Source organism: Microtus pennsylvanicus, chromosome 12, assembly GCF_037038515.1.
Source record: "Microtus pennsylvanicus isolate mMicPen1 chromosome 12, mMicPen1.hap1, whole genome shotgun sequence".
NCBI classification, from domain to species: Eukaryota; Metazoa; Chordata; class Mammalia; order Rodentia; family Cricetidae; genus Microtus; species Microtus pennsylvanicus.
The window spans coordinates 60,155,111-60,178,931 of NC_134590.1; the positions used below are offsets into that span (position 1 = coordinate 60,155,111).

The 23,821-nt window shown below is 52.3% G+C and overlaps 1 protein-coding gene across 2 annotated transcripts in view; it reads right to left on the minus strand.

The window, feature by feature from the left end:
• The window catches only part of Ppp2r2c (protein phosphatase 2 regulatory subunit Bgamma), an 84,611-nt gene that overhangs the window by 25,873 nt on the left and 34,917 nt on the right, over positions 1-23,821 (minus strand). For both annotated transcript variants that reach the window (XM_075943742.1, XM_075943743.1), the window contains exons 2-3: positions 3,274-3,371; positions 1,035-1,200 (exon numbers count right to left, since the gene is read on the minus strand). In XM_075943742.1, the coding sequence (XP_075799857.1) occupies positions 1,035-1,200; positions 3,274-3,371 (264 nt within the window). The remainder of the gene's footprint in view (positions 1-1,034; positions 1,201-3,273; positions 3,372-23,821) is intronic.

Sequence of the window (23,821 nt, forward strand, 5' to 3'; positions counted from 1 at the left end):
GGGTAACCACAAGCACACACACAAGCTTAGTGCCAACTTTGCATGCTCCTGGTCCCACGTCACTATCCACCCACTCTCACACAGGATAAAGGTCCCAGAGTACAGGTGTGCTGAGCTGATCCCAGCCAGGCCTCCGGGAGGCCAGCTAGATCCTGTCCTCTCAAAGCCTGACAGAGATGCACAGATAGAATGACAAGTGTCCTGTCGAGGATGGTCCAGCAGAGGTGAGACATCAGGACAGGCTTCACGGGGACGGAGAGGGGAGGAGAAGGGAAGTCACCACGTGAGAGACTGTGGTGAGGGTAGGCAGGGGGTAAAAGCTGAGTCATTCTAGGGAAGCCATTGAAGCCCCCTCAGTAGTAAGACTTCCTCAAGGAACGCAGAGGTGACGCCATCTCGCCAGCCACCCTCAGGCTCACACAGCATTTACTCTTCTCAGAGTCGGATGGATATCATATCTCATAATCCCAGAAGGAGCAGTGTGCAGACCGAGGCTGATGAAGGTAAGACCACATGTCCCAGTCCACAGAGCTGGCCTGGACCCAAGTCTGCCCCACCAGACTCCAGGCCCGGGCTCATGGGCTAAGGAGGGGAAGGAGGATAGCAGGGCAAGTGTGGGAACTAGGTGGCCAGGAGGGGCTGGGAGGCCTAGACCCTATCTAGAGGTGGCAGTCAGAGCTAATATGTAGCCACAGCTTTCTGACATCACAGCATGTCTTGAAGCAGAGGGACAAAGGCCAGCCACCTGTCTATTCTCCCCACCACTCAGGGCAGCTCCAGGCTGGGTGATTTGTGGCTCTGAATGAGAATTCAGTTTGTATCTGGTGGTTGCTGGTTTCTGGCCCTGGTCCCTGTTTCTGGAATATTCAACTTCATCTCTACCTTGAAAAAAATCCTTGACCATTGTATTTACAATGAGGGGAGACTCGTGATCAGCCAGGGAAAGCTGAAGAGAATGGCCTGGTCGTCACTAAAGCCACAGAGAAAGCAGGAAGCCTGTGTAAGGTCAGGCTGGCCCCATCGCCAGGCCTCACCATTGGTGGACAGCAGAGAGTGCGCGGCGTTCTGCTGCGGGAGCCATTTGATCTTGTTGATCTTCTCCTCGATCTCCAAGCTCTTCAGGTAGTCAAACTCGGGCTCATGGCTCTGGAAGGTGCTGTACACATCGTACTCACCCTGGCTGTGAGGCGCGTTCTTACTCTGCAGGGAAACCCAAAGGTGGATGAGCCACAGGAGCAGCCAGGGTGATGGAGGCAGACATGAGACAGGGCTGAATTCGCCTTGCAGTGAGGGTGCTATCCACACCACCAAAGGAATATGTTAGTGCAAGTGTACCTGTATTGCAGGTGTGTGTGTGTATGTGTGTGTGTGTGTGTACACAGGGTGGGTATGTGCAGGTGTGTGTGTACAGGCTGTATTGCAGGGGTGGGTGTTTGTGTATGGGGGCATGCAGGCAGGTGTATATGTGTGTATAAGGACGTAGGTGTGCATGCATGTGTGTGAGCACGCATACAGAGACAAGGGACAACCTTAGATGTCATCCTCGGAACACTGTCCACCCTCTTTGAGGCAGGGTTTCTCATTATCCTAGACCTCACCAATGAGACCAGCAAGCCTTGGGGAACCTGCCTGTCTCCGCCTCCCCAAAACTGGAATCACAGGCACATGTATTTTTTATGTCAGTTCTGGGGATCAAACTTAGGTCTTCATGCTTGTGAGGCTAGGGTTCACCCAATGTATCCACGACACGGCCACCATTCACCCCGATGAGACCAGATGCTAATGTCAAGGCTCTACCTACCCTCATCTGTCTGGCCCTAACCCTGCTCCCCATGATGGCATTTTGGGCTGCAGAGTTCCTGCTATGAATCTCCTTTCAGTGGAGAAACCCAAATGCTGAGTGTTAGACCTGCCATAAACACCGGGGATCACTTTTCCAGCAGACAAGTCAAGTTTCTATGACAACATGAAATCACAGCTGGGAACAAGTGAAAATGGCCAGCCAAGCCCGGCGTCAGGCTTTTCTGTTCATTTTGAAAGTGTCTATTTTTAGGTCCCCATCTCTGTCTTGCGTTAGGATCTGTTTGAAAATCCTTCCACGTCTTTTGCCTCCTCTTCCCATGAGCGTGAGTTACGAAAATGTCAGCAGGACCAGCGGGAGGAGACAAACGGAAGGAGAAAAGCCAGAACCTCTGAGCTCATTTCTCTTTGCAGCGGGCAGCACCATGGCTGATGCTGATGTGGGACGGTGGCTCTGCCTTGCGACACCTGTGCGCATCAGGCTGTCCCTCGCCTGCCCTTGCTGAGCTATTTTAAGCCCTCTGTGCTGAGCTTCTTGAGCTGTCAGAGGAAGGGTGACAGCAGCTCTCTGCCTGGAGGGGTGGCAATGCGGGGTTGCATGCGCTATGAAGCACGGGGACGGCGCTCAAGGGGACAAAGGTGGCTTCAGCTCCTCTCTCTAGCCTTGCCTCCCTTGAGCTTCTCCCTTCTCCCCTCCCTGGTTTCTCAACATTCAGTGGTGAGAGGCCCCTGGCTGGGGTGGTACATGACCAGGCAGCAAGAGCCTGGCAGGTTTCCATGGGGCTGGCTGCTGATTGGCCTGTCTGTAAATGGGTGTGCATCTGTACCCTCGGGGACCAGCAAGAAGGAGCCAAGGCAGAAACCGTATGGAAATGGACCGCTCAGCCCAGTGTCTGCATGAAGTATGTCCTCCGTGAAGGGGCAAGGTTTCAGAAATGGCCTCCTGGGGGGATGGTCTCAGGTTGTTCTTGGCATATTCAGAATGCTACTACATAGCAACCGGGGAGGACAGAGGCACAGATGAAGACTTGCTTGAAGGGTGGAGGCCTGTGCAAAACCTGCCAGGGTCAGCAGAGAGCTGGATGGGGTGGGGGGGTGGTTCCCCCTCCTAACACCGGCAGGGTAGGTTCTCCTGGGGGCTCGGTTTGCCTGGAACTACAGCCTTGTCAGTGAACAGTCAACAAACTCCTGTTGAGTGGGGCGGGGGGGGGGGGGGCTCAGAGCATAACTTTAGGAGCTGACCCAGTCCAACTGCCAGGTCCATCCCTTTCCCCGCAGCCCCAGGGACCTTGTGACAGAGAGGAGCCAGTGAGGGACTGGATGGAACACTGGGCAAGGTGGGTCAGAAATTCTACTCAGAAAATGGTCTGCACCCTGCCACACCTACACCTGCCTGACCCCACCCTCATGCCCGCATTCTAGCCATCTGCCCGTCCTCTTCAGACCTCCCTCGTGACCTCTCCACACACGTACCTCTGGTTCCCGCTGGAAGATAACCACGCGGCCACCCTTGTCGCCTGTGGCCAGCAGTTCCCCAGTGTGGTTGAACTCGACAGTGGAGATGATGTCAGCTTGAGGAAGCAACACAGAAAGCATTTTCAGACTACCGCATTATCACACAGAGGCATCAGTACAGGGCTCTCTGCTCTGCAGACCCCACAACCCTGGGGGCCCATGGAGCAGGCGGGAGCCCAGGCAAACAGAGCATGCTGAGGATCCCCACCCTCCTGCAGGAGTGTGTGACTCTTCCCTACACCCTGTCCCTCACACAGCATCAGGCAGGCTTCCTCCTGTGCTCAGCAGGTAACTAGTACAAATCTGACACTTAGGCTGGGTTCCAGGCCCAGGGGACAGGACTGGGGACAGTGTGGGGCCTTGCTGAGGGCCTGGGGCCTGTTGGGTATCAGAGCACGGAGGCCACCACTCCACAGCCCTGGATGCCATCGGGGCCTTCCACAAGTCAGGCTTGTTCAGCCTTGGAAGGCAGGCAAGGGAGAGCAATTTGTCTATGGGGACAGTAGGGACCAGGGGTCAAGACACTGTGGCTTGCTTGTGTCTCTAATGAGCACCTTTGGGGAAACTAAGGTCTAGGCCTAAAGTCAAAGCCATTGCACTAGGACAGATAAGGAATGGGTGCAAAGTTGGGGACCACCATGGCTAGCAGACTGCCTACAAACTGGGGACAGAAGGTGACATTGAAAGCCACCTGGGTTTCTTGAACCAGGCCTCATGTTCACTCCTAACACCTGTGGCAGGCAAAAAAAAAAAAAAAAAAAAAAAGAGCCACTCCTCCATTAGCACAGCACAGCACAGTACCTGGTAGGGGTTGGGGTGAACTGTCTGCTCTACCTCAGAGCCTCACCTCCAGGCAGGCCTCTAGAAGGCTGAACTCAGCTTGAGACCTAGAGGCCTTCCTCATGGAGTCACCCCAGTAACTGGAGTGTCTGACCCACCTATGTGTGCAGATGTTTGATTAGAGCCCACAGCGCTCAACCCAGACTCCAGCCTCAGTATCTGGGAATGAGGGAAACACCCAGTCTATTCCCCAGCCTTCTCAGGCTCTATGAAAATGGAGTGAAAACAGGCCTGAACATCTCAGGCAGCCAGCCACAGGGCTAGGGCCATGCTTGGAAAGGCTAGCCCCTGGCCTGGCAGAAGGAAAGTTCTTCATTCTAGAAAAAGCTCCAGAGTTCACCAGCCCCAAACCCAAGACTGCCCTACCACCAGGCTTTACTGGAACCCCAATGTGATCTTTGTTTTTAATTTAAACATATTCCTAATATTGAAAAAATGGAAGTATCTCTGTTTTTTAAAAAAACTGTTTCCTATATATTATGAAGCACAGAAAGTCCTACAACATTGACCCATATGCCCAAGAAGCAACTGTTGGCAGGGCAGGGCAAAGCCTACTTCTGTGAATGGGCTCCTGGTCATTCTTCACATTCCTGGTCTGGACTCTCTCAGTGCCAAAATCTCTGGTCCCAACTGTGGTAACAGGACCATCTGTGACAGCCCTCCAGGGACCCCAGTGGGGCACCAGCAGGCCTCCCTGCCTATTCTACTCTTCAGATAGTCACCAGGGAGATGCCTACACCCTTGAATCTTGGCATCTTTCCTCATGCTCCGTCCGTAGCAGTTCCCAAACCTGGTTTTCTTCTCTGGCTATTAGGAGTAACAACCAGCCCCTCCCTATCCCCACAGCCAGGTCTCAGCTTAGCTTCCATGACACCCACATCCCTGTGCTATTCCCTGTCTGTTGCAGAATATTTGTTTAACTGCGCAAAGCTGTGTTGTTTTCATTTATGCTGTGGGATATTTGTTTAACTGTGTAAAGATGTGTTGCTGTTTTACCTTGTGTTCCTAAGACACCTGATTGGTCTAATAAAAAGCTAAATAGCCAATAGCAAGGGAGGAGGTACAGGCAGGACTCCTGGGCAGGGAGAGTAAGGAGGAGGAAGCATTTAGGCTAGGGGGTGGGGATAAAGAAAAAGAGATGCCAGGGAGATGCTGGAGACCAGGCAGACAGACACAGAGGAAGCGGGAAAGTAGGATAGAATGAAACAAAGGTAAAAAGCACCAAGGCAAGACATAGATGAATAGAAACAGGCTAAATTAAGTTAGAAGAGCTAGCGGGACAAGCCTAAGCTAAGACCGAGCATTCATTATTAATAATAAGTCTCTGTGTCTTTATTTGCGGTGCTGGTTGGTGACTCAAAGAAAATGGCAATCACACCTGTCCTTCAAAGGAGGGCCTGGGCCCCTCCTAAATGTTCACCTACCTCACTGTGCCCCACAGGCTGCAGGGAAACAACAGGCAGGGCCCAGCAACACCATGACTGACACTCTGAAGTGTCACTTCCCTGCCCAAGGCTTCTAGCAGCCTTGTACCCCACATTCAGAGCTGTCTGAAATTGTGCACGTCAGGACCCCAGACCTTCACGTCCCCTGTGCCTGCTCCCCTCTTCAGAACTCACATGCTTCCCACCTGGATGGTAAACCCCACCTGCCCTGGCCTCTGAGCCCTGTGATTTGCTTGGGCCTATGAGACAATAGCCGGTGAGCTGCAGCAGGGCCAAGAGGGCCTTACACACTCAGCTCTAGCCTACTGCCTCTGCTTTTGCCAGCAGAGGGACCTGCCCAGGCCAGTCTGCCAGTCCCCACAGGAGCAGGTGCAACAGAGCTGTTGGCTGAGCCCAGCCTGGTGCAGGCCACATACAAGCCCAAACTCAGCTCTCTGCAGATGCATGACAAACTGTTTGCCAGTGATAGACACCCTCTAAGCCTTATCCTGTTCTACCTCACCATCATTCCATGCCTGTCCAGAAGCCTCTTCATCCCAGCTGACATCAGTGCCCAGTCTGGACACTGGACCTGGGTGTCCTCCCTTGACATCAGTACTGCACAGTCGCCTAGAGACTTTCTTCTCATCTTGCATATGGGCAGCCTGCTCAGTGAGCCAGCGTGCCCACCTTGTTGAACCTCTCATCCTGTGCCCTCTTTCCCTGGCCCAGGCTGTATGCATTGTCCTTGTCTGTGTCTAGTGCCTGGCTCCATGATGGCCGAGCTCTGAGATGTACTTCAAAACCTCAGTGGCACCTGTGTCCAGTATAGTGTGTGTCTACTTAATATGCACCTTTTGCTTATCAAAACCTTTAATTTGAGGGTGCCAGGCTAAGACCTAGGGTTTTTACAGCCCATCATTGAGCTGTACGCCCAACTCTAATGTGTGCCCTCCAGAGGGAGCCCCTGATGCACACTGGGCCTCTGAGATAAATGCCAGTCGTGGTAGCAACCAATTAGGGCATAGACACAGGCTGTTAGCGGAACACACCCCCTTTACATTTAAATAGAGGGGACCAGGCAAACGCCTGCTACACTGCCCACTGACCCCATCCTTCCACACAGCACCTGCCCCGGCGCAGGGACACTCTGGGCTGACCTCAACCCTGTAGTATTGGGCTCCCAGATGAAGCAGTGGCTATTGCTACTTCACGTTAAAACTCCCTAGGGGGGAAGGAGCAGAATATAAAATTGTATATAAAATGTCTTAATTATATAGACCAGTGATCACAGCCTTGTTTTAAACAAGCAAACAAGCTGAAGTGGGGGGGGGGTGGAATTTCCCAGAATGTCAACAAAGCTTTATGTAGGATGGATGTAACAAAATAAATTTCCCTTCCTGATTTTGTAGATGTTCTGCAATGCAGCGACATTATTTTAATAACTTTATTAGGATGTAATCAGTACATCAAACCCGGCATATTTAATGTAGACAACTTGATGAGTTTGGGTATATACATAATGCTCATTATTTTTATGATGGGAAAATAATGCAATTAAATTAAAATGCTGCCATAACCTCACTATCCAGAGCAATCGAGGTCCACCGAGGCCGGACGGTTACCACAGTAACAGACACTAATGTCTGTGGGCAATTTACAATTTGTATGTCATTTTCATGTCCACTGCTTCCTTGGCGCCTCAAAAGCGTCCCCCACCCTACCCGGGGGAGAGATTAGTGTGACTTACAGTTGGTGGCAGGAAGACAGTGCTCCTTCCACAGGCAAAGCCGTGGGAGCTCTCCATGGACCAGTCAGAAGTCTGGGTTAGCATCCTGGCTCACACAGTCAGCTGTGTGGCCTAGGTGAGGATCCCTGGCTCCTCATCTGTGCCTAGGCTGTGATGTGTGGTCTCTCTTGGAACAGAGGATAGTGAGGCAACTGCAGTGGGGAGACCAGGGAAGGAGGAGCAACGAGGGTTCTGAGGAATAATGGACTGAAGAAGAATCTGCCTCTCAGAGAGCCACAGCCTTCTGCCATCACTGCCTCTGGCTCCTAGAAAGCACAGTAGTGCTTAGAAGTGTAGGCCTACAGCCCGGCCCCTCCAGTCCTAGGTTCAGTTCTGAATACCGGTGCAGAACAGGTATCGATCTCCCAGGATCAACCTTCTTACCCAGACGAGGGCCCTGCCAAGCTCTCCAAACAAGGACTGCAGGGACAGGGGTCACGCCTACTGTCTTAAAGCACAGGTCCCGAAGGTTTGCCTGAGGCAAGCTACCTCAGAGTGCCAAGAGTCACCATCCACCAACGCCAAGCACAGTCACTGGGAAGCACCTCTGCAGAGAAAGGTCACCTTTTCTCCTAGTAAAAGTGAGACACCTCCTGCCCTAGTACCACCTCCTTCACGAAGCGCATGCCCACCATACTCCATATCAATGAAATGGTCTCTTTTCTAGATGCGGGCTCAGGATCAATGCGTGCTCCTTAGAAGGCCTAAGCTGGTGCTCCCTGGCAGTCTGTGTCCGCATTACCTCTAGTCCTGACCATGAAGGGCAGCAGAGCCTGCAGCCAATCCCATCCACTTCTCCTGGGAGTCATCTGTCTCCAGGTAGTGCTGATCTAGCCCAGGAACCCTCAGTAGAGCTGGGCTTTCAAGGTGACAACTGCAGGGTCTAAACCCATGACCAAATAACAAAACCAAACTATCTGTGGTCACTGGAGGGGAACCACACACTAGGAAACATTTGGGTCAGCAACAGTGAAAAGCTCAAGGCTTAGCCTCAGAGCGGAGACCACCTATGCCGTGTGGGCAGCCACAGACATGTGGAATGCCACTAGCCCTTGGCTATTCTGCAGAGTTGGCAGGCATGCAGGAGCGAGCAACAGGGATGGGGGACAAGGGGCCACTGGTCAGCACCCTGAGCCAGCCCAGGGTCTACCTGAGAACACCTGAGAAGTGAGAGTTGTTATCTCTGGTGGCCATACAATGACAGACTATTGCACACCACAGGCAAAGATGAGCAAAGATAGTGGCATGGGTTGGATTGCATCCCCTAAAAAGATATGACAAAGGCTTGAACTTGGGCCCTGCAGGGAGCAGACTGCTCTGAAGAGGAATCTTTGTAGACAGTCAAGATAAAGATATCAAGCTCTAGGAAGACCCGCTCTAAGCACAAAGACCTAACATGAAGATGGAGTGGGACACAGAGGCACATAGACATGGGGAAGGGACCATATGATGAGAAGCAGGAAGCAGACCCTAGTCTATAAGCTAAAGACTACCAACAACACCGGAGTTAGGAAGGAGCCAGGTGGAGTCTAGCCTGGGGCCTATAGGGGGAGCACCAGCGGCACCTTGTGGATACCTGGACTTCAGCCTTCTGGCCTCTAGTGCTCAGAGGATATGTGTCATTTGTTTTAAGCTGTATAGTTGGAGATGCTGGTCCTAGAATTCATTACATTCAGGCTGTGGTGAGGTTATGCAGCCATGAGCTCTGGAAAACATAGGAATCCGCATCTGTGCCCAGGCTGGTCTTCCACATCATGCCGTGTGGACCTGGGATGCCCACAGAGGTTCATCAAGGCGTGGCAACCCAGCCTGAGCTCCATTACTCCCGAGCTGTGTCTCACCCATCTCAGCTTAGACCACGCAGGGATAAAAAGAGAAAATGTCATCCTCACTTGGCCACCATGTACCTAAGGTTTACAAACAATTCAGATGTCTGGGGCTGAGTACAGTAGGCACACCTTTAATCCCAGCACTTGGGAGGCAGAGGCAGGCAGATCTCTGCAAGTTCAAGACCAGTCTGACATAGATAGTGAGCTCCAGGACAGCCAGGGCTATGTAGAAAGACCCCAACTCTAACAAAAACAAAACAAAAAAACTTCTTAAAAAAAAAAAGCCAAAACAGGGATGCAAAGGAGGCCATACAACATGGAAACCTCAGTTCACAACCGACTGCTGGCCACAGCTGTGACTCCTGAGCAAGTGTCTGTTGGACAGTGGGGAGCTGGCAGAACACAAGGGAAGGGATCTGTGACAGAAACGGGCATCGTATCCACCTGTCAGAATGACCAGAGCAGGCAAAGTCCCGCAGGTAGGATGTTGCCTATCATCCTTCTCACCTTCCCCAGCCTGGACTCTTGCCCACCTCCTTCATGGTGGGATCCCGTAAGCATGCTAATCTTGTGCTGAGGTCAGCATGTTCTCGGCTAATTCAAAGCCCCCCCTTTCTGAAGTGTGCCTCTCCCTCTGTGGATTCCACACACTGGGAAGCCAAGAGTGCCATCTGACACACACTCCCATCTCCCAGAAGGTTCTAGACCCCCGCAGCATCCTAGTCCAGCCCGGGAACAACACATCTACTTCTGTCCCTGTGGGATCTGACTACTGCCGTTCTACATAAATAGCATCTCACAGTGCATGCGATCTGTGAGGTCCTAGCACACTGTACTCGTTAGCACCCAGTTGCCTTTGAGACTGCAACACTCCACTGCTATTGTGATGGTTTTAAGACACATTCCTTATCCCTCAGGGGTGTGAGCCTCTGAAAGCCACCAAACCTTGATCAGGGCTGCAGCTGCTGAGGTGGGAAGTCAGAACCTACTGCACCTTCCACTTCATAAGGACAGGGTGGAGGTGGCTGGGACCCAGATAGCCAGTTCCTCCTACCCAGGCCAGATGACTTGACCCCTTCCCCATGGCATGTCTGCTGGCCAGACTGGTTCAACAACAGATGGGTCTGGAAGGCAGACAGGCAGCTGTGGACTTGCCTGTGGTCAGCACCATGTGGTCACCCTGCTGTGCCTTGAGGCCAGGCTGGATGGTGTTCAAAGCAGGAGGACACCCAGCTCTGGTTCTAGCCTCATGGCCAGGTGGACTGAGGCCAGCCTCTGGCCTCAGGACAGAACAGGGTGAAGGAGATGGAGAGAACACCCTCCGCTCACCGCCTGCTTCCCTGAACTTCCATGGAAGGGTTTCCATGGTACCCAGCTTCTCTACCAAAGAAGATCCCAGAGTCCCTCCTGACCTGGAGGGTCTGACGGGGCGTGGAATCTGCAGAGGGACAACTCTTCCCTGAGTGCTGAGACTGGAGCAGGATCATCTGGCCAGAAGCCATCGTTAGGTACAATTAGCATGCCACCACCATCACCACTGTGCTGGCTAGTTTTATGTCTGCTTGGTAGAAGTTAGAGTTACCTAAGAGGGAGCTTCAACAGAGAAAACGCCCCCATAATGTCAGGCATTTTCTTAATTCGTGATTAAGGGGGAGAAGCCCATTGTGAATGAGAACACCCTTGGGCTCGAGGTCCTGGGTGCTATAAGAAGGCAGGCTGAGCAAGCCATGTTGAGTAGGGGAGTGAGCAGCATCCTTCCAAGGCCTCCGCATCAGCTCCTGTTTGAGTTCCCATCCTGATTTCCTTGGTTCCATGGTACTGGTAGACCATGATGTGGAACTGGAAGACAAATAAACCCTTTCTTCTCTGACTTGCATTTCGGTCAAGGATGTTTCATCACAGTGACAGAAACCCTAAGCTAAGACAGGCACCGTCAGCATCACCACAGTTCTGAGCATAAACCTGACCCCATGGCCCCCATGATACTGACACATGAATAACAGACATCTGGAGGGAGATGATGTGGGATGCTGTGCTCTGCTGGGGACCTGGGTTTGAATCTAACCTGGCCCTGAGGCATGGTTTCGGTAGTCTCAGTGACTCTGTAAAGTGGTGACCACGGCGGCCGAGGTGAAGACGCTGCCCTGTGCTGTGCCAGAGGGAGGGGCACTGGCACTGATTTGGACTGACCACCCAGAGAGCTGATGCTGGTTGGCTGGAGCCGGCTTTAGCCCTTCTAGCACCTGCAGTCCACACTCAGGATGCAGCTGTCAGGAAGGAAGTGGGGACCATGCCGATCTGGCACCATCAAGTCTCATCCCATCACTGTGTCCACCAGACCTTCCCAAGGCCTGTCTGCTCCAGGGTGGGTCAGGCGCTGAGCTGTGGAGTCCTGAGTGCTGAGGTCACAGTTGGCAGGACCAGCCCATCTCTTCCACCTCTTCCTGCTCCAGCTCTGGTTCAAGCCGTGACCAGCAGCATCCTATCCCGACTTTCCTACAGCCTTCTGTGGATCCGATTGTCTCTGGGATACAGCCCTACCCTCTCATCACCTCCCACAATGAGCTATGTCCTATAGTCAGGTGTCTCTGGTGCTCTAAAAGAGACAGGCCTCTACTGTTCACCCACTAAGCATCCATGGCTCACCTACTTAGCGCCAGACCTTATGCTACACAACAAGGATTCAGAAGTGTGCCAGGTGAGTCTGACACGTGAGGAGCTGTCCTCACATGCTGTAAGCATTCACACAGCCCGGAACAATGCTGGCCTCTGCCCAATTCCTCCTCTTTCTCTGCTGACACCCACCCAAACCTTGCTGACACAGCATGGCCTGACATATAGCAATGGAGATAGTGGCTTTGGAGAGGTCCCTCACCTGGACACCAAAGGGCCTTATACAGATGCATTACACAATATGAGTTAACTCAGCAGTGGGTGGCTACTCCCCACCTTCTGACCTCCAGGGCCAGTACCCTCAACACCACCATGCAGGCAGGCCTCCGAGCCTTTCACCGTAACATGGCCCTGCACCTTCATGGAGCTGGACCACAGCACTGGGCTTCTCAAGCCTCGTCTGTGGCTGATGACCTGGAAGGCCAAGCACAACCTTTAAAACTGGTTCCAAGCCACTGTGGTTTAACAATTGCCTTTGAAAAACCGAAACAACACAGGTGGCTTCCACAGCCAGAATAAGTATCAACCCATACTAGCTCATGGTCAGCCCTGAATGCCAATGTCACTCTGAGTTCAGATTCTCACCATTGCAGCACCACGCGCTATGTGGCTGTCACATGACCATTACAAAGTCCCCAGGGACCAGCCAACACCACAGACACCAGAACCAGGGTACTGGGCTGAAGGACAGTCAGACCCCCACTCCCTGCTACTGCTATGGTCAATGGCCTGGATAATGAGGATCAACCATGGCCAGGGTCTGGCTGGCTATGGAGAGTTCAGCTGCTTAGTGTAGAGGTACTGCTTCCGCAGTGTGGGTCTGCCAGCCTTGGGTGCAGGGCGAGGGGCCTCAGGGATCCCCTGGTAAATTCCTTCTCCATGGCTACTTTGGCTAGGGTGGATGGATAAGAGCCAGACAACTCCACACACACACTGCTTGTGCTGATTAATTTTATGTTAACTCGAAACAGGCTAGAGTCATCCGAGAGGATGGAACAAACTGAGAAAATGCCTCCATAGGATTGGGCCATAGGCAAACCTGTAGGACATTTTCTTAACTAGTGACTGATGGGGGAGGACCCAGCCCATGGTGGGTGGTGCCATCCCTGGGCAGTTGTTTTTGGGTTCTCTAAGAAAGCAAGCTGAACAAGTATGTAAGCCATGGGGAGCAAGCCACTAAGCAGCACCCCTCCAGGGCCTTTGCCTGAGCTCCTGGCTCCAGGATCCTGCCCTGCTTGAGTTCCTGCCTGGCTTCCTTCAGTGGCAAATCGCAACATGGAAGTGTAAGGGACATGAACCCTTTTCTCCCCAAGTTGCTTTTGGTCATGATGTTTCATCACAGTAACAGAAACCCTAACTAAGACACTGCCCCTAACCAGCTGTGTGGATTGGGGACAACAAGTGATCCTCTCTGAACACTGACACTCCCCTGTCGGAGAACAGTGTCCCCTGGGCATGGCTATGACCATCTTCATCTGAGCAGCTGTGGTTAGCACAGGACAGGGACCCTCCCAGGATCAAGCTCCTTGGCTGTCAGCATAGGAGGGTGCAGAGGCTCCTCGGGCTCTCACCTGAGATCCCACCTACTTCCCCCTGGCCTTTGCTCCCAGACCTCTGTAATTTTGCCCCGGTGACAGGATTATACGTGATTACACAGGATTACTGACCGCCTCTAAAGGTGCTAGAGAGTATGGGGGGCGGAGATTAAGTGAAGGGACATGCTATTTACTCAGCTTTTGGGAGGCACTGCCCACACTGGGGTGCGTGGAACTCTGAGGTTCCACCTGTTCCAGCTGTTTTAAGGTCACCCGTGATGGGGTTTCTTTGGTACATTGTCAGTGTCCTATCTGGGGTTATTAGACATTTGTTCACACCTCTCAGGAAACGTTAGTTACCACAGCCCCTTCCTATTAGGGTTCATGACGGGGTGAGTGACAGCGTCCATGGGGTCCTTTGAGGCTGTGATAACACAGGAAAGGATCTGGAATTCCAAGGGGTGGTGCTTGCTGCTCTCATTCCAACCAGTAGCCCGGGGAGGGCATGGGAAAGCCAAGGTTGCCAGGCCAAGGCTGTAGAGCAGGCTGGCTCGGCACACACCTCACTGGTCTCTAACTACCTTACTGAGGCTCCTCATGCTCTCCTCCCTGTGTCAGCACATCAGATTGGCCCTGTTCGCGCTACAGGGAGAGCGCGAGAACCTGGCAGCTGCCAGTGTCCCCTGTGTCCTCACCTGCAGCATGGACAAGGCTTATCAACCCATAGGAGCAGAAATGCTGCAGATGGAGGACCACAGAAGGGTGTGCATGTATGCACCCATTAGGAGGGAGCCAGGGCCCCATTAGATTCTGGAATACCAGCTTCTTGCAAACCCAAATAACCACCAGGGAAGCCCACCCCACCCTCAACTAGGCAGCCTAGCATTCTAGGCCCTTATTTTAGGCAGCTAGCAAAGCCAAGAGGCAGGAGGGCGCCTCTCAGCTAATTAGAACAACCGAACAACCAAGGACTTCAATTATGTTGCCTGGCAGGATGGTGCCTCCCATGCAGGTGAAGATTAGGCCCACCAGGCTGGCACTCTCTGGGCAGCTAAAGACAGGCCAGACCAAGAGCAGCTTCCTAGCTATGGTGGGTGGGGCACTCAGTGCTGCAGATGGGAGCCTGCTCAGAAATGGTCCAGAGGCAAGAGTCACAGAAGCTCTTCCTCGGGCTCTGTCTGCTGCCTCCCAAGAGTCTTGTCTGATTGAGCAAATGAATTAAAACAATATAACTCTCAGGCGCCCTGTGTGGAGGCAAAGGAGGACCTTAACAGCCGCAAGGCTGCAACAGGATCCCCAGGCTAGAGGGATGTCCTGCCAAGGGTGTTACTGTCCTAATCCAGGGAGCATCCTTTCCCCTGACTGGATGCTGCATCTCCGAGCATGAGAACACAAACCCTCTGTCTACGACTATACCACCCTGAATGTGCCTGGTCTCATCAGGTCTATAGGATGAGAACACCAGCCCTCCCTGTTGACAGAGGGCGCCTGCCAAAAGAGCTGGGGCTGCTTCTGACCCTGCAGCTCACCAGGCCTCCGCAAATGGGGACGTTTTCACTTCTTGTGTTTGGTGCAGTATTTGTGCTGTCGGTTGGGAAGCACACTTAGTCTCCTGAGGACTTGAAGGGACAGTCAGAAGTATCCTAGAGAGAGGGGGTTCTATCCAGTCAGCAAATCAGAAGCATCTCCAGGGTCTGCCAGGAAATAAAGGGCTCCGAGATCTCTAGCTGGGGAGACCGGGGGCAATGGGAATGGTAATTAGGAAGGGTTCCTCTCCAGGCAGGTACGTGTGGGAGGGCAGCAAAGGTGGAAGACACAGAAAAGCCAGGTGGAGCCAAGCCCAAGTGCTGAGGACATGGGTATGACCAGAAAGATTCCTCCCAAGCCTCAGTCTTGCACCTGGAAGATGTCTGTGGCCAGGGATTGCTGTGCCAAAATACCTTACATAAGCCGTGGCCTTTAAATAAGCCTTGGCCTTTAAATGGATGAAAGTCCGGGGTGGAGGAGTAACTGCATAAATTAAAGCCAACCAACACCGTGCCTTAAAACTGGCCTGCCTCAACCCGCTTGCAGATCCCCACAGCAATGTCCTGCTGCTCTCAGATGCTAACCAGTGGAGGACTTTTCTCTGTGTTATTTAATGTGCCGGGACAATTTTGGTAGTCTGGTCTGTGTGGGAAGCCCAGATGAGCAGGAGTCCCACAAGAGCTGCGAGCAGGCAGAGGCGTGCCAACCATAGTCAGGACTCCCATTCTGCATGCGTCACCTTGAGCGAACCCCTGTCCTTTCCGGATCCCAACTGCCACAGCAGCCCAATATGAAGGATGCTTGCAAGATCCTCCAGAGGGCTGCTAGAACGGGCTAAAAGAGGAAACAGAGGAGGTGCACAGAGGAGCATAGGCACAAGCTAAGTGCAGCGTGAAAGCCCTGGCTTCTGTTACTGCCCTGTGGCAGACTGGGTGGGAGGTCACCTCTGTCCATACCTTGGATTCTTGAAGTCAATTGTATAGCAACTGTTGTTACATAAACGACATCATCTCACAGTTGAGAAAACCAAGTCAGGATGCTAAAGGGACTCCCCAGATTGAGCACAGGCTTAGTGGCCCTTCTCTCCTTCCACCCGTCCACTCAGAACTGGTTTTCAGCAGGCAACCAGCTGGGATTTGGGGAACGAATAAATGAATGGCGGTTGATGCCTAACAAATGCCACGGGGAAGCCTACCGTTCCTTCCACCCCAAAGCAGGAGGATCCCCGATTTAATTATGAGGAAGGAAGCCGCGGGCAGCCCCATGCTGAGCCTCATCTCCAGTGCCTTCATTACAGCTCACAGCTTCCTGGGCCCATTAGCACATCCCCGGGTTCCCAGGGAGTGATCAGCTGGGGGAGGGGCCAAGCCTGCTACTCCCACCCCCAGAGCATGGGGTCCAGGAAGCAGCCACCTTCAATCCAGACACTGACATAACATCCCAAGCACCTCGTTTGCAAACACAAATAGTGCCATCCTGGTGGTCGTGGAAGGAAGGCACACACTGGAGCCATGAGCAAGCACGACTGTAGATGGCAGGATCAAGAGGAGCGGGCAGAGCTCATAAAGGCTGCCAGCACAGCGACCCAAGCTGTTGACTTACTGACGGGGCTGGGCTGTGTATTCCAGCAGGGGCACTTTGAGCTTTGTTTATCTATTATGGCCTATTGTTCTATTGTTGTTCATCTGTTATCATCTATTATTGAGTTGATGGATACACAGGCAGTCTTTAGCTACGCGGTGAAACCGGGTGGGATGTGGAGTACCTGAGGGACAGGGGCGTGGTATACAGAAGTGTGCTTGTTTGGGACCGTGACAGGCTTTCTCAGTTTCCTAAATGTTCATCAAATGACCTTCTCCCCAACCCTGCCCTTTGCTGGCCCTGCTGGGAAACGTAGCCTAGCCCCAGCCAAGGAGGGCAGTGGTACCCACTAGATAGGTGACCTGCGGTCATTTGCACATTTCCTGGATTAAAAGAACAAAATGCTAATTCCTTGCATCTCGGTCCAAAACAGAGGCTGAATGACGTCTTCCAGTGGCAAGTCTACCCACTGAGCCCCAGAACCTGTGTGTGTGGCTTCATTTAAAAGGGGTCTTTGCAGATATAATTGAACAGAGGACCATCCAAGGAGTTTATCCTGGGTCACCCCGGTGGACCTTAAAGCATCCGGTGAATAATCTTACAGAAGACACGGAGTAGAGAGGAACAGGACGTGATGGGAAACCAGAGGAACACGGCTGCAAGTCAAGGGATGCTATCAGCCCCGCACGGCCTTCTCTGCAGAACCAGAGAGAAGAGATTCTGGGGTTTTTAGCCACCCAATGAGCACTGACATTACCACAGTCACTGTGGAGGAATGGGCTTACTTCTTGCGGCATATGAACCGTGATGGTGCCAGGACACGGCAAGCCAGAATGGCGAGCGAGCCTTCCTCCTGCAAGTGCCCCCTGCATGTGTGAGGATGTGGAACCTTACACTTTAACGTCAAATAGACCTAGGCAAGTGCACTGAAGACTCCTTCAATTATTCTGATGTGAGAAAAGATGCTTCCTTGAGGAAGCTGTGGTGTACGTGGTGGGTAGTGGCACTAAACCTGGCAATCAAACTAGAGGCGGCCTTCCTGCCTCTGCCTCCCGAGTGCTGGGATTTCGGGTATGAGCCACCATGCCCAGGGGACTGCTAGATCTTCAATTCCATATGTGGTCTCAGTGCATTCCCACTGCCTAGCGCACACACACAGGCTGCTGGAAATTGATACGCCCAGCACAGGGGATTTAAATAAAGAGCTACGTGACCTCAGATTAGTTTACACACACATATCCAATATTCAGACGAAAGGGACTCCAATAAGGAGGCTGACATGCAAAGAGCCATAAACAATTTCTTCCTGCTGTTTCCGCCAGGAGGTCAGCTCAGCCTGGACATAGCTTCACACTGACCACTCCCACGCTGCCTTCAGATGATTGAATCAAGAGGTAATCATGCCCTTCTACAAACAGCCAGTCACCAGGGTTCACAGAGATCTGAACCAATCACATTGCTCTTCTAGGAATCCGAATGTGAGGCGTGGTAGCCAGGCAGGGTGGGTCTCCCTGGAGAATCAAGAAATAACATTGCCAACATAAAGAAATGGGGCGATTGTAGCCAAGGCTGATCAATGACCAGAGGCTGCCACCGAGTGGGACACGAGGCGAGGCACCCCAAGATTCACCCCATGGATAGAACAGGGTGGAAACAAGTAGGGGCCAGGTCTCTGGCCTCCATGAGCATGCTGCTTTCCCACTCTGGGACCCTCATCTCCCAAGTCCTTGCTGCCCTGGTCCCCTTCCTCAGATCCCATCCACCTATCTATCTTGTGTCTGTTTAATGAAAGTTCCAGTTTCACTGCCACCTGAGGACTTTCCTGTTGTGAGGGTTTACAGAGACTTCGAAGGAAGTGGATACAAGCCGGGAACCACGCCAGTGTTGAATCTACCTGACAGTCTCAGTATGTTCTTAATCTCACTGGGGTAAACTCCGCACAGCCCAGCAGGCAGGCCACGCCCACCTTGAAGCAGATTCCAGTGGGTTCATGGAGCCCCCCAGGCCAAGCCCTCCCTGGGCACGGAGCTAATGAGGCTGAGACTGAGCTGTAATTACATGAGCTCACGGGCGCTCAGGGCTGAGCAGGCATGCGTGCTTGTTCACTCAGGGCCTAATGAGGCATCCCGTGTTCTACAAGGCTTTACCTCGGGATTTAATTAGCCCTCTGCTCTGGTTTTGCCCTCGTCGCCCACCACTCATGGAGCAGACTCCCCATGCCTGATAGGGGAGCAGGGCAAGGGGTGAACATTTGGATATGCTCTAGACGCTGGCATGGCAGGGGTCTCTGGGCTTTGAGCTCAGATTTATATAGAAGGTAGTCTTGGAATGATACTCTGGGGGGGGGTGCAGAGAGGCACACCTGTTGACAAAGTCAATGTAGGAGAAAGAGCGGAGGCTGTTTGTGCCCGGAGTGTGATATTGGGCTTTACAGGTCACTCTGGATGGTCTGCCCTGTGGAACAAACACAGCTGAGCACATGGTGGTGAGAACTGAGTAGAATCAGTGAGCCACAGCTCTACCGGGCGAGTAAGAGGATATCACCCCTTCAGAAGTGTGAAGCCACCCTGACGTCCTTATGAACCAAACCCATTTCATATTTGCTACTCTTGCAATGGCATCCGAAAGGATCAGCAGCATGCCTGCAGCCACCCAACCAGGAAGGGGTGTGCCCAGGTCTCCAGCCTCAGCTTTCTCACTGTTTGCTAACTTCAGTCCTGACCCCCTAGGCCCACGAGGTCGGCTCTGGAGTGCAGGGGTGACTACCGCAGCTGGTGAGAGGCTGCGGAGTGACACCATCTCCTGTCCCTCCCTTCAGTGCCTGGTGATCTTCTGAAGTGTTCACTGAACTGTGGTGTGGCTTGCATGTGTCTCCCAAGAGGTTCTGTGTTAGAAATTTAATCCCTAAACTCATGGTCAATGGCATTCCGTGGTGGAGCTCTGGGGCGGTGTGATGGCTTCATTGTCAACATCACAGGATTTGGAATCACTTAGGAGACACACCTCTGAGCATGTCTGGGAGGGTGTCTCCAGGCAGGTTTAACTCCAGGAACACCTACCCTGGAGAGAGACCAGGAAATGCATCCCAGGGGATGGGGGCCTGGACTGAAAGGAGAAAGCGAGCTGGGTACCAGCACTCATCTCTCCCTCTGCTCCCTGGCTGTGGATGCTACGTGAGCTACATCAAGGTCCTGCCACCATGCCTTCCCAGACACAGTGGACTGTACCCTAAGACTGTGAGCCCAAATAAGCCCTTCCTTCTTTAAGCTGCCAGCTACATCACTGTTGCCTCATACACATTCACCTCAGCCTGAGATTGCGTGTGTCTGGTGTGTGTGCATGGTAAGTGTGAGGGCGTGTTCCTGGAGTGACCATCAGAGTTTTCCCTTCAGCCTCTCAGGCAGCAAGAGTGCTACCATATTCCACTGAGAAGCCAGGACCTGTGTCTTTTATATCTAGGTACTCCAGCAGCCCTGCTGTGGGCAGATGGAGATGCTAAGGGCCGAGGAAGCAGGGTGGCCATAACTCTGGTCTTCTAGCTTGCCCCTAGGCTGACACTGTGAGACAGCAACCTTGCTAGCCCACCAAGGTCACCTACAGCCTCTCCTTATTCTCCCATGAGTTCTTGGAGCTCCACAGGCAGCGCCAAGGCAACGCCATCTACCAGATGAAAATGGTCCAGATCTACTGAGTGATGTGCGGGCATTAATATAGATCTCACACTTGCGTGTGTGTGTGTGTGTGTGTGTGTGTGTGTGTAAGTGTGCTCAAATGTTGGGTACTCCAATGAAGCTAACAAAGAAACTTTCTACCTTAGGCAACTGAAGTACAATTAATAAAAACTCAGAGAAAGAAACTGGGATTCAACCTGAAGGTCTGAAAAGCAAAGCAGGCAGCCACTGGCTTTTACCTCCACCTCAGTCAGAAATGGCAATCCTGCCTCCAGGAATCTCGGAATGAGACTGTGTCTGAGAGCTGTCTTCTCCTGTTTTATAATCTCTCTAGTCCTAGGATAAGAGGCATGTATTGCCCGTTTTCTATGGTAACTAGTGTGACTACTGGGACTAAAGGTGTGTGTTACCACTGCCTGGTCAATAAGGCTGAACAAGGGGGCTGTTTAACTCTCTGCTCTTCAGGCAAGCTTTATTTACTAAAAGACAAAAGAAATATCACTACACGCTCACTACCATTTCCACAGCTTACCCATTTAAAGACCTCTCTGAGAGTTTAAGCAACTCTCCACAAGTCTCTAAACTATAAGATTCCCTAACTGGTCCAGTGCTGCCAACCAGGCCTAGACAGAGCATTCAACTCATGTCTCTATCCATATGAGTGATGGAGAGCCCCAACACCAGTTTCTTGTCCTAAATTTCTAGCCATTTCTTCTGAGCACACATCTCTTTGATCTGCCACCAGCAATCTAAACAACATGCCTAGGATCCAGTTGACCATATTACATACAAACCCCTCCTCCACTACTCCGCCCCTCAGCCAGTTGGAGGGCTGGGTAAGGAACACTCCTCTCCTCAGCATGGACAGTACTGATGTGACGACCCCTGTGTGCTCTTGCTTGGAGTAGAAGCATTATATAAACGACTTTCTAGGGCCCCTCCCCACACTGCAGATAAGGAACTCAAGGCTCAGAGAGGTCATACGACTGAGTCAAAGCACAGAGACCAAACATGGGAGCTGGGGCGTGAGCAGAGGTTTGTCTCAAAGCCCCTTTACTACCCCTGAAGCCCTTAGCCCGTACATCAATTTGCCACCTGAAGCTGCCCTGCAGTTATTTCTGAACCTCCCCACATCTCCTTCCAGGCCCTGGGAGGGCTCTTTTGCCTCTTTTTCTTCCCCACATTCTCCTAGGAGTGATTTTTCTTTTACAAAGACATTGGTAAGGAGATCCATCACCCTCCTCTTGGAAGTCACTCTGCTCTGCCCCTCCCACTGCCGGCATCCAGCACAGGGTGGATGTACCATACCAGCTGGGGGTAATGGGTCTCAAGGGGCCCCCATGGTCACCATGCCCAGGCCAAGTACCGAGGAACAGCAATAACATGGTGACAAGGGCAAGACTAGGTTCCTCTAGTTCTGCTTCCCTTGTTCATAGTCTGAGTGAAGAGAGCCACTTCCTAGAATTCTGGTAGATCCTACTAATGGAATTGAGGGGTAGGGAGGGGTAGTAAGGTAGCCTAGCTTTGGTGTTACAGAGCACAGGCTCGCTGTAGCTGGATAGCATAGCGCCTGAAGTCATTACCTCCAGCTCCATGACCTTGGGTTTGGAAATCTTCCACTGAGCTTAAGCTGCCAAGGGACCTATTGCTTTTCCCTGGGGGTGACCATGCTCTGCCTTCTCCAAGGAACCACCCTCTTCTTGCCTCATGCTGAGACTGAGCCAGGCTCCATGAATCCCAAGGGAAAGCCACTGATGTGTTCCCTGCCGGGCCCAGCTCCCTCTGGATGCTCCTGTTCTGGTTCTTAGTAAACACGTTCACCTGCTGAGGCCCAAAGAGGCTCTGAGGACCCACATCTATGGCCACACCCTATAGCCACTGTTCTCCGGCCTCCTACTGAGCATCAGACCCAGGATGAACAGGGATACCAAGGACACCCCATCCACACTTCACTCCACCTTCATGGTAGAGCCTGGCCAAGTCACCTTGCCAGCTATGCACATGAGGAAAGTCTGAATTCATGACTCCAATCCAGGATGGCAAACTGAAGCTCACAGGTGTGGCTCAAAGCAGAGAGTACTTTTTGAAAGGGTTGTGGAACAGCAAAACAGAAAAGTATGCCCAAGGAACTCCAGCTCTGAGTCATGATCATGGCTCAGGACAAGCCTCAACATGCAGCTGGGAGACCAGGGTCAGCTGGGATGGATAGGCAGGTCTGCACATCACCAACCTGTAGCAGGGGACAGCAAGTCCATTGTCCCAACACAGCAGTAACCAATACTCCTCCAGCTCTGGGAATAGATAAGCAGGGTGGCGCAGGGCAGTCCCTCTGGACATGCGGGTGATTCCAGGCTTTCTCAAAGCTTTTTGAGTGGAGCAATTCTGTTACTGCTTAATTAGTAGATGCTTTGCTCTAACCTCTGCCTCTGTGCTCACATACCTTCTCATCTCTATCCTTTTCCTCTCCTCCCCTCCTTTCATAGGGATCCCAACCATAGGGTCCATCTAGCCCACTGTAGCCTCATTCTAACTGGCAACATCACTAGGAAGCCACCGCAAATAGAGTCCCATCCTTGGGAATCTGGAGAAGATCTGTAATATGGAAAACATTCTACACTGAACCTCCTATTTCTGTCTCCTCTGCAGGACTGTGTTCTCAGGATGTGAACACCTCCCCCTCCTTTCATCCACTCCCTTACACACACACACACACACACACACACACACACACACACACACACGCACACACACACACTACTCCAAATGACAGGTGAGCAAGACTTCCCAAAGACAGGCTGTGGGGCAACCTGCAGGCTGGCATGCAGCCATGACTGTCTCCTGCCAAGTCCCACTGCCAGTGTATCCTTGCACCGGGCTGACCCAGTGGCAATGAAGGTAGGAATAAGACCTCCACTGTGTGTGGCCCACCAGCATCCCGTCTGCTGTGGGGCCAGCTGCCAGCAGCTTACATAGTGTTCAGAGATGGCGCTCAGAGTCTTGTAGGCTTCTGGTTCTAAAGAGACAGAGACACTTTTTCTGCAGAACATCAGCCCTGCCCCAGCCCTAGGGTCCAAGCAGGTCCCCTCCCAGCTTCTCTGTCTGCCTCTCCATCTGATACACTTAAATCTAGAAAAGGAATTGCCTTCTGTGGAGCTCTTGTGTGCTTGGGACGCCCCTCTAGGACTTCACATGACCTACTCACTAGCCTGCTGCAGGAAACACTGAAGAAAAGGGTGGAGTTGGGTCCATATACTTTTCAAAAGTGCCCACTAGTACAGTTTGAGGGTGTACCTCAAAACTCATCAGCTGGAAACATAGTCCTCAGAGCAATGACACTGGCAGCTGAGGACATCTGGATGGCTGGGTCACCAGGCTCTGCCTTCAGGAACAAATGGCTCACTAGTTAGTTACCAGGAGAGTAGCCTTGTTATAAAGCAAGACCTGCCCTTCTCCATCACCCACGGGCTGCCTTCTGCTGTGTCAAGACACAGCAGGAAGGCCCTCACCAAAGAAATCCGCCAAATAAATGCATAGTGGATGCTGGCCTCTGGGTCTCCAGAACTGAGAACTGTATTTCTTCTCTTTGTAAGTTATTCAGTCGACAGTGTTCTGCTAAAGTACAAAAATTGGACTAAGA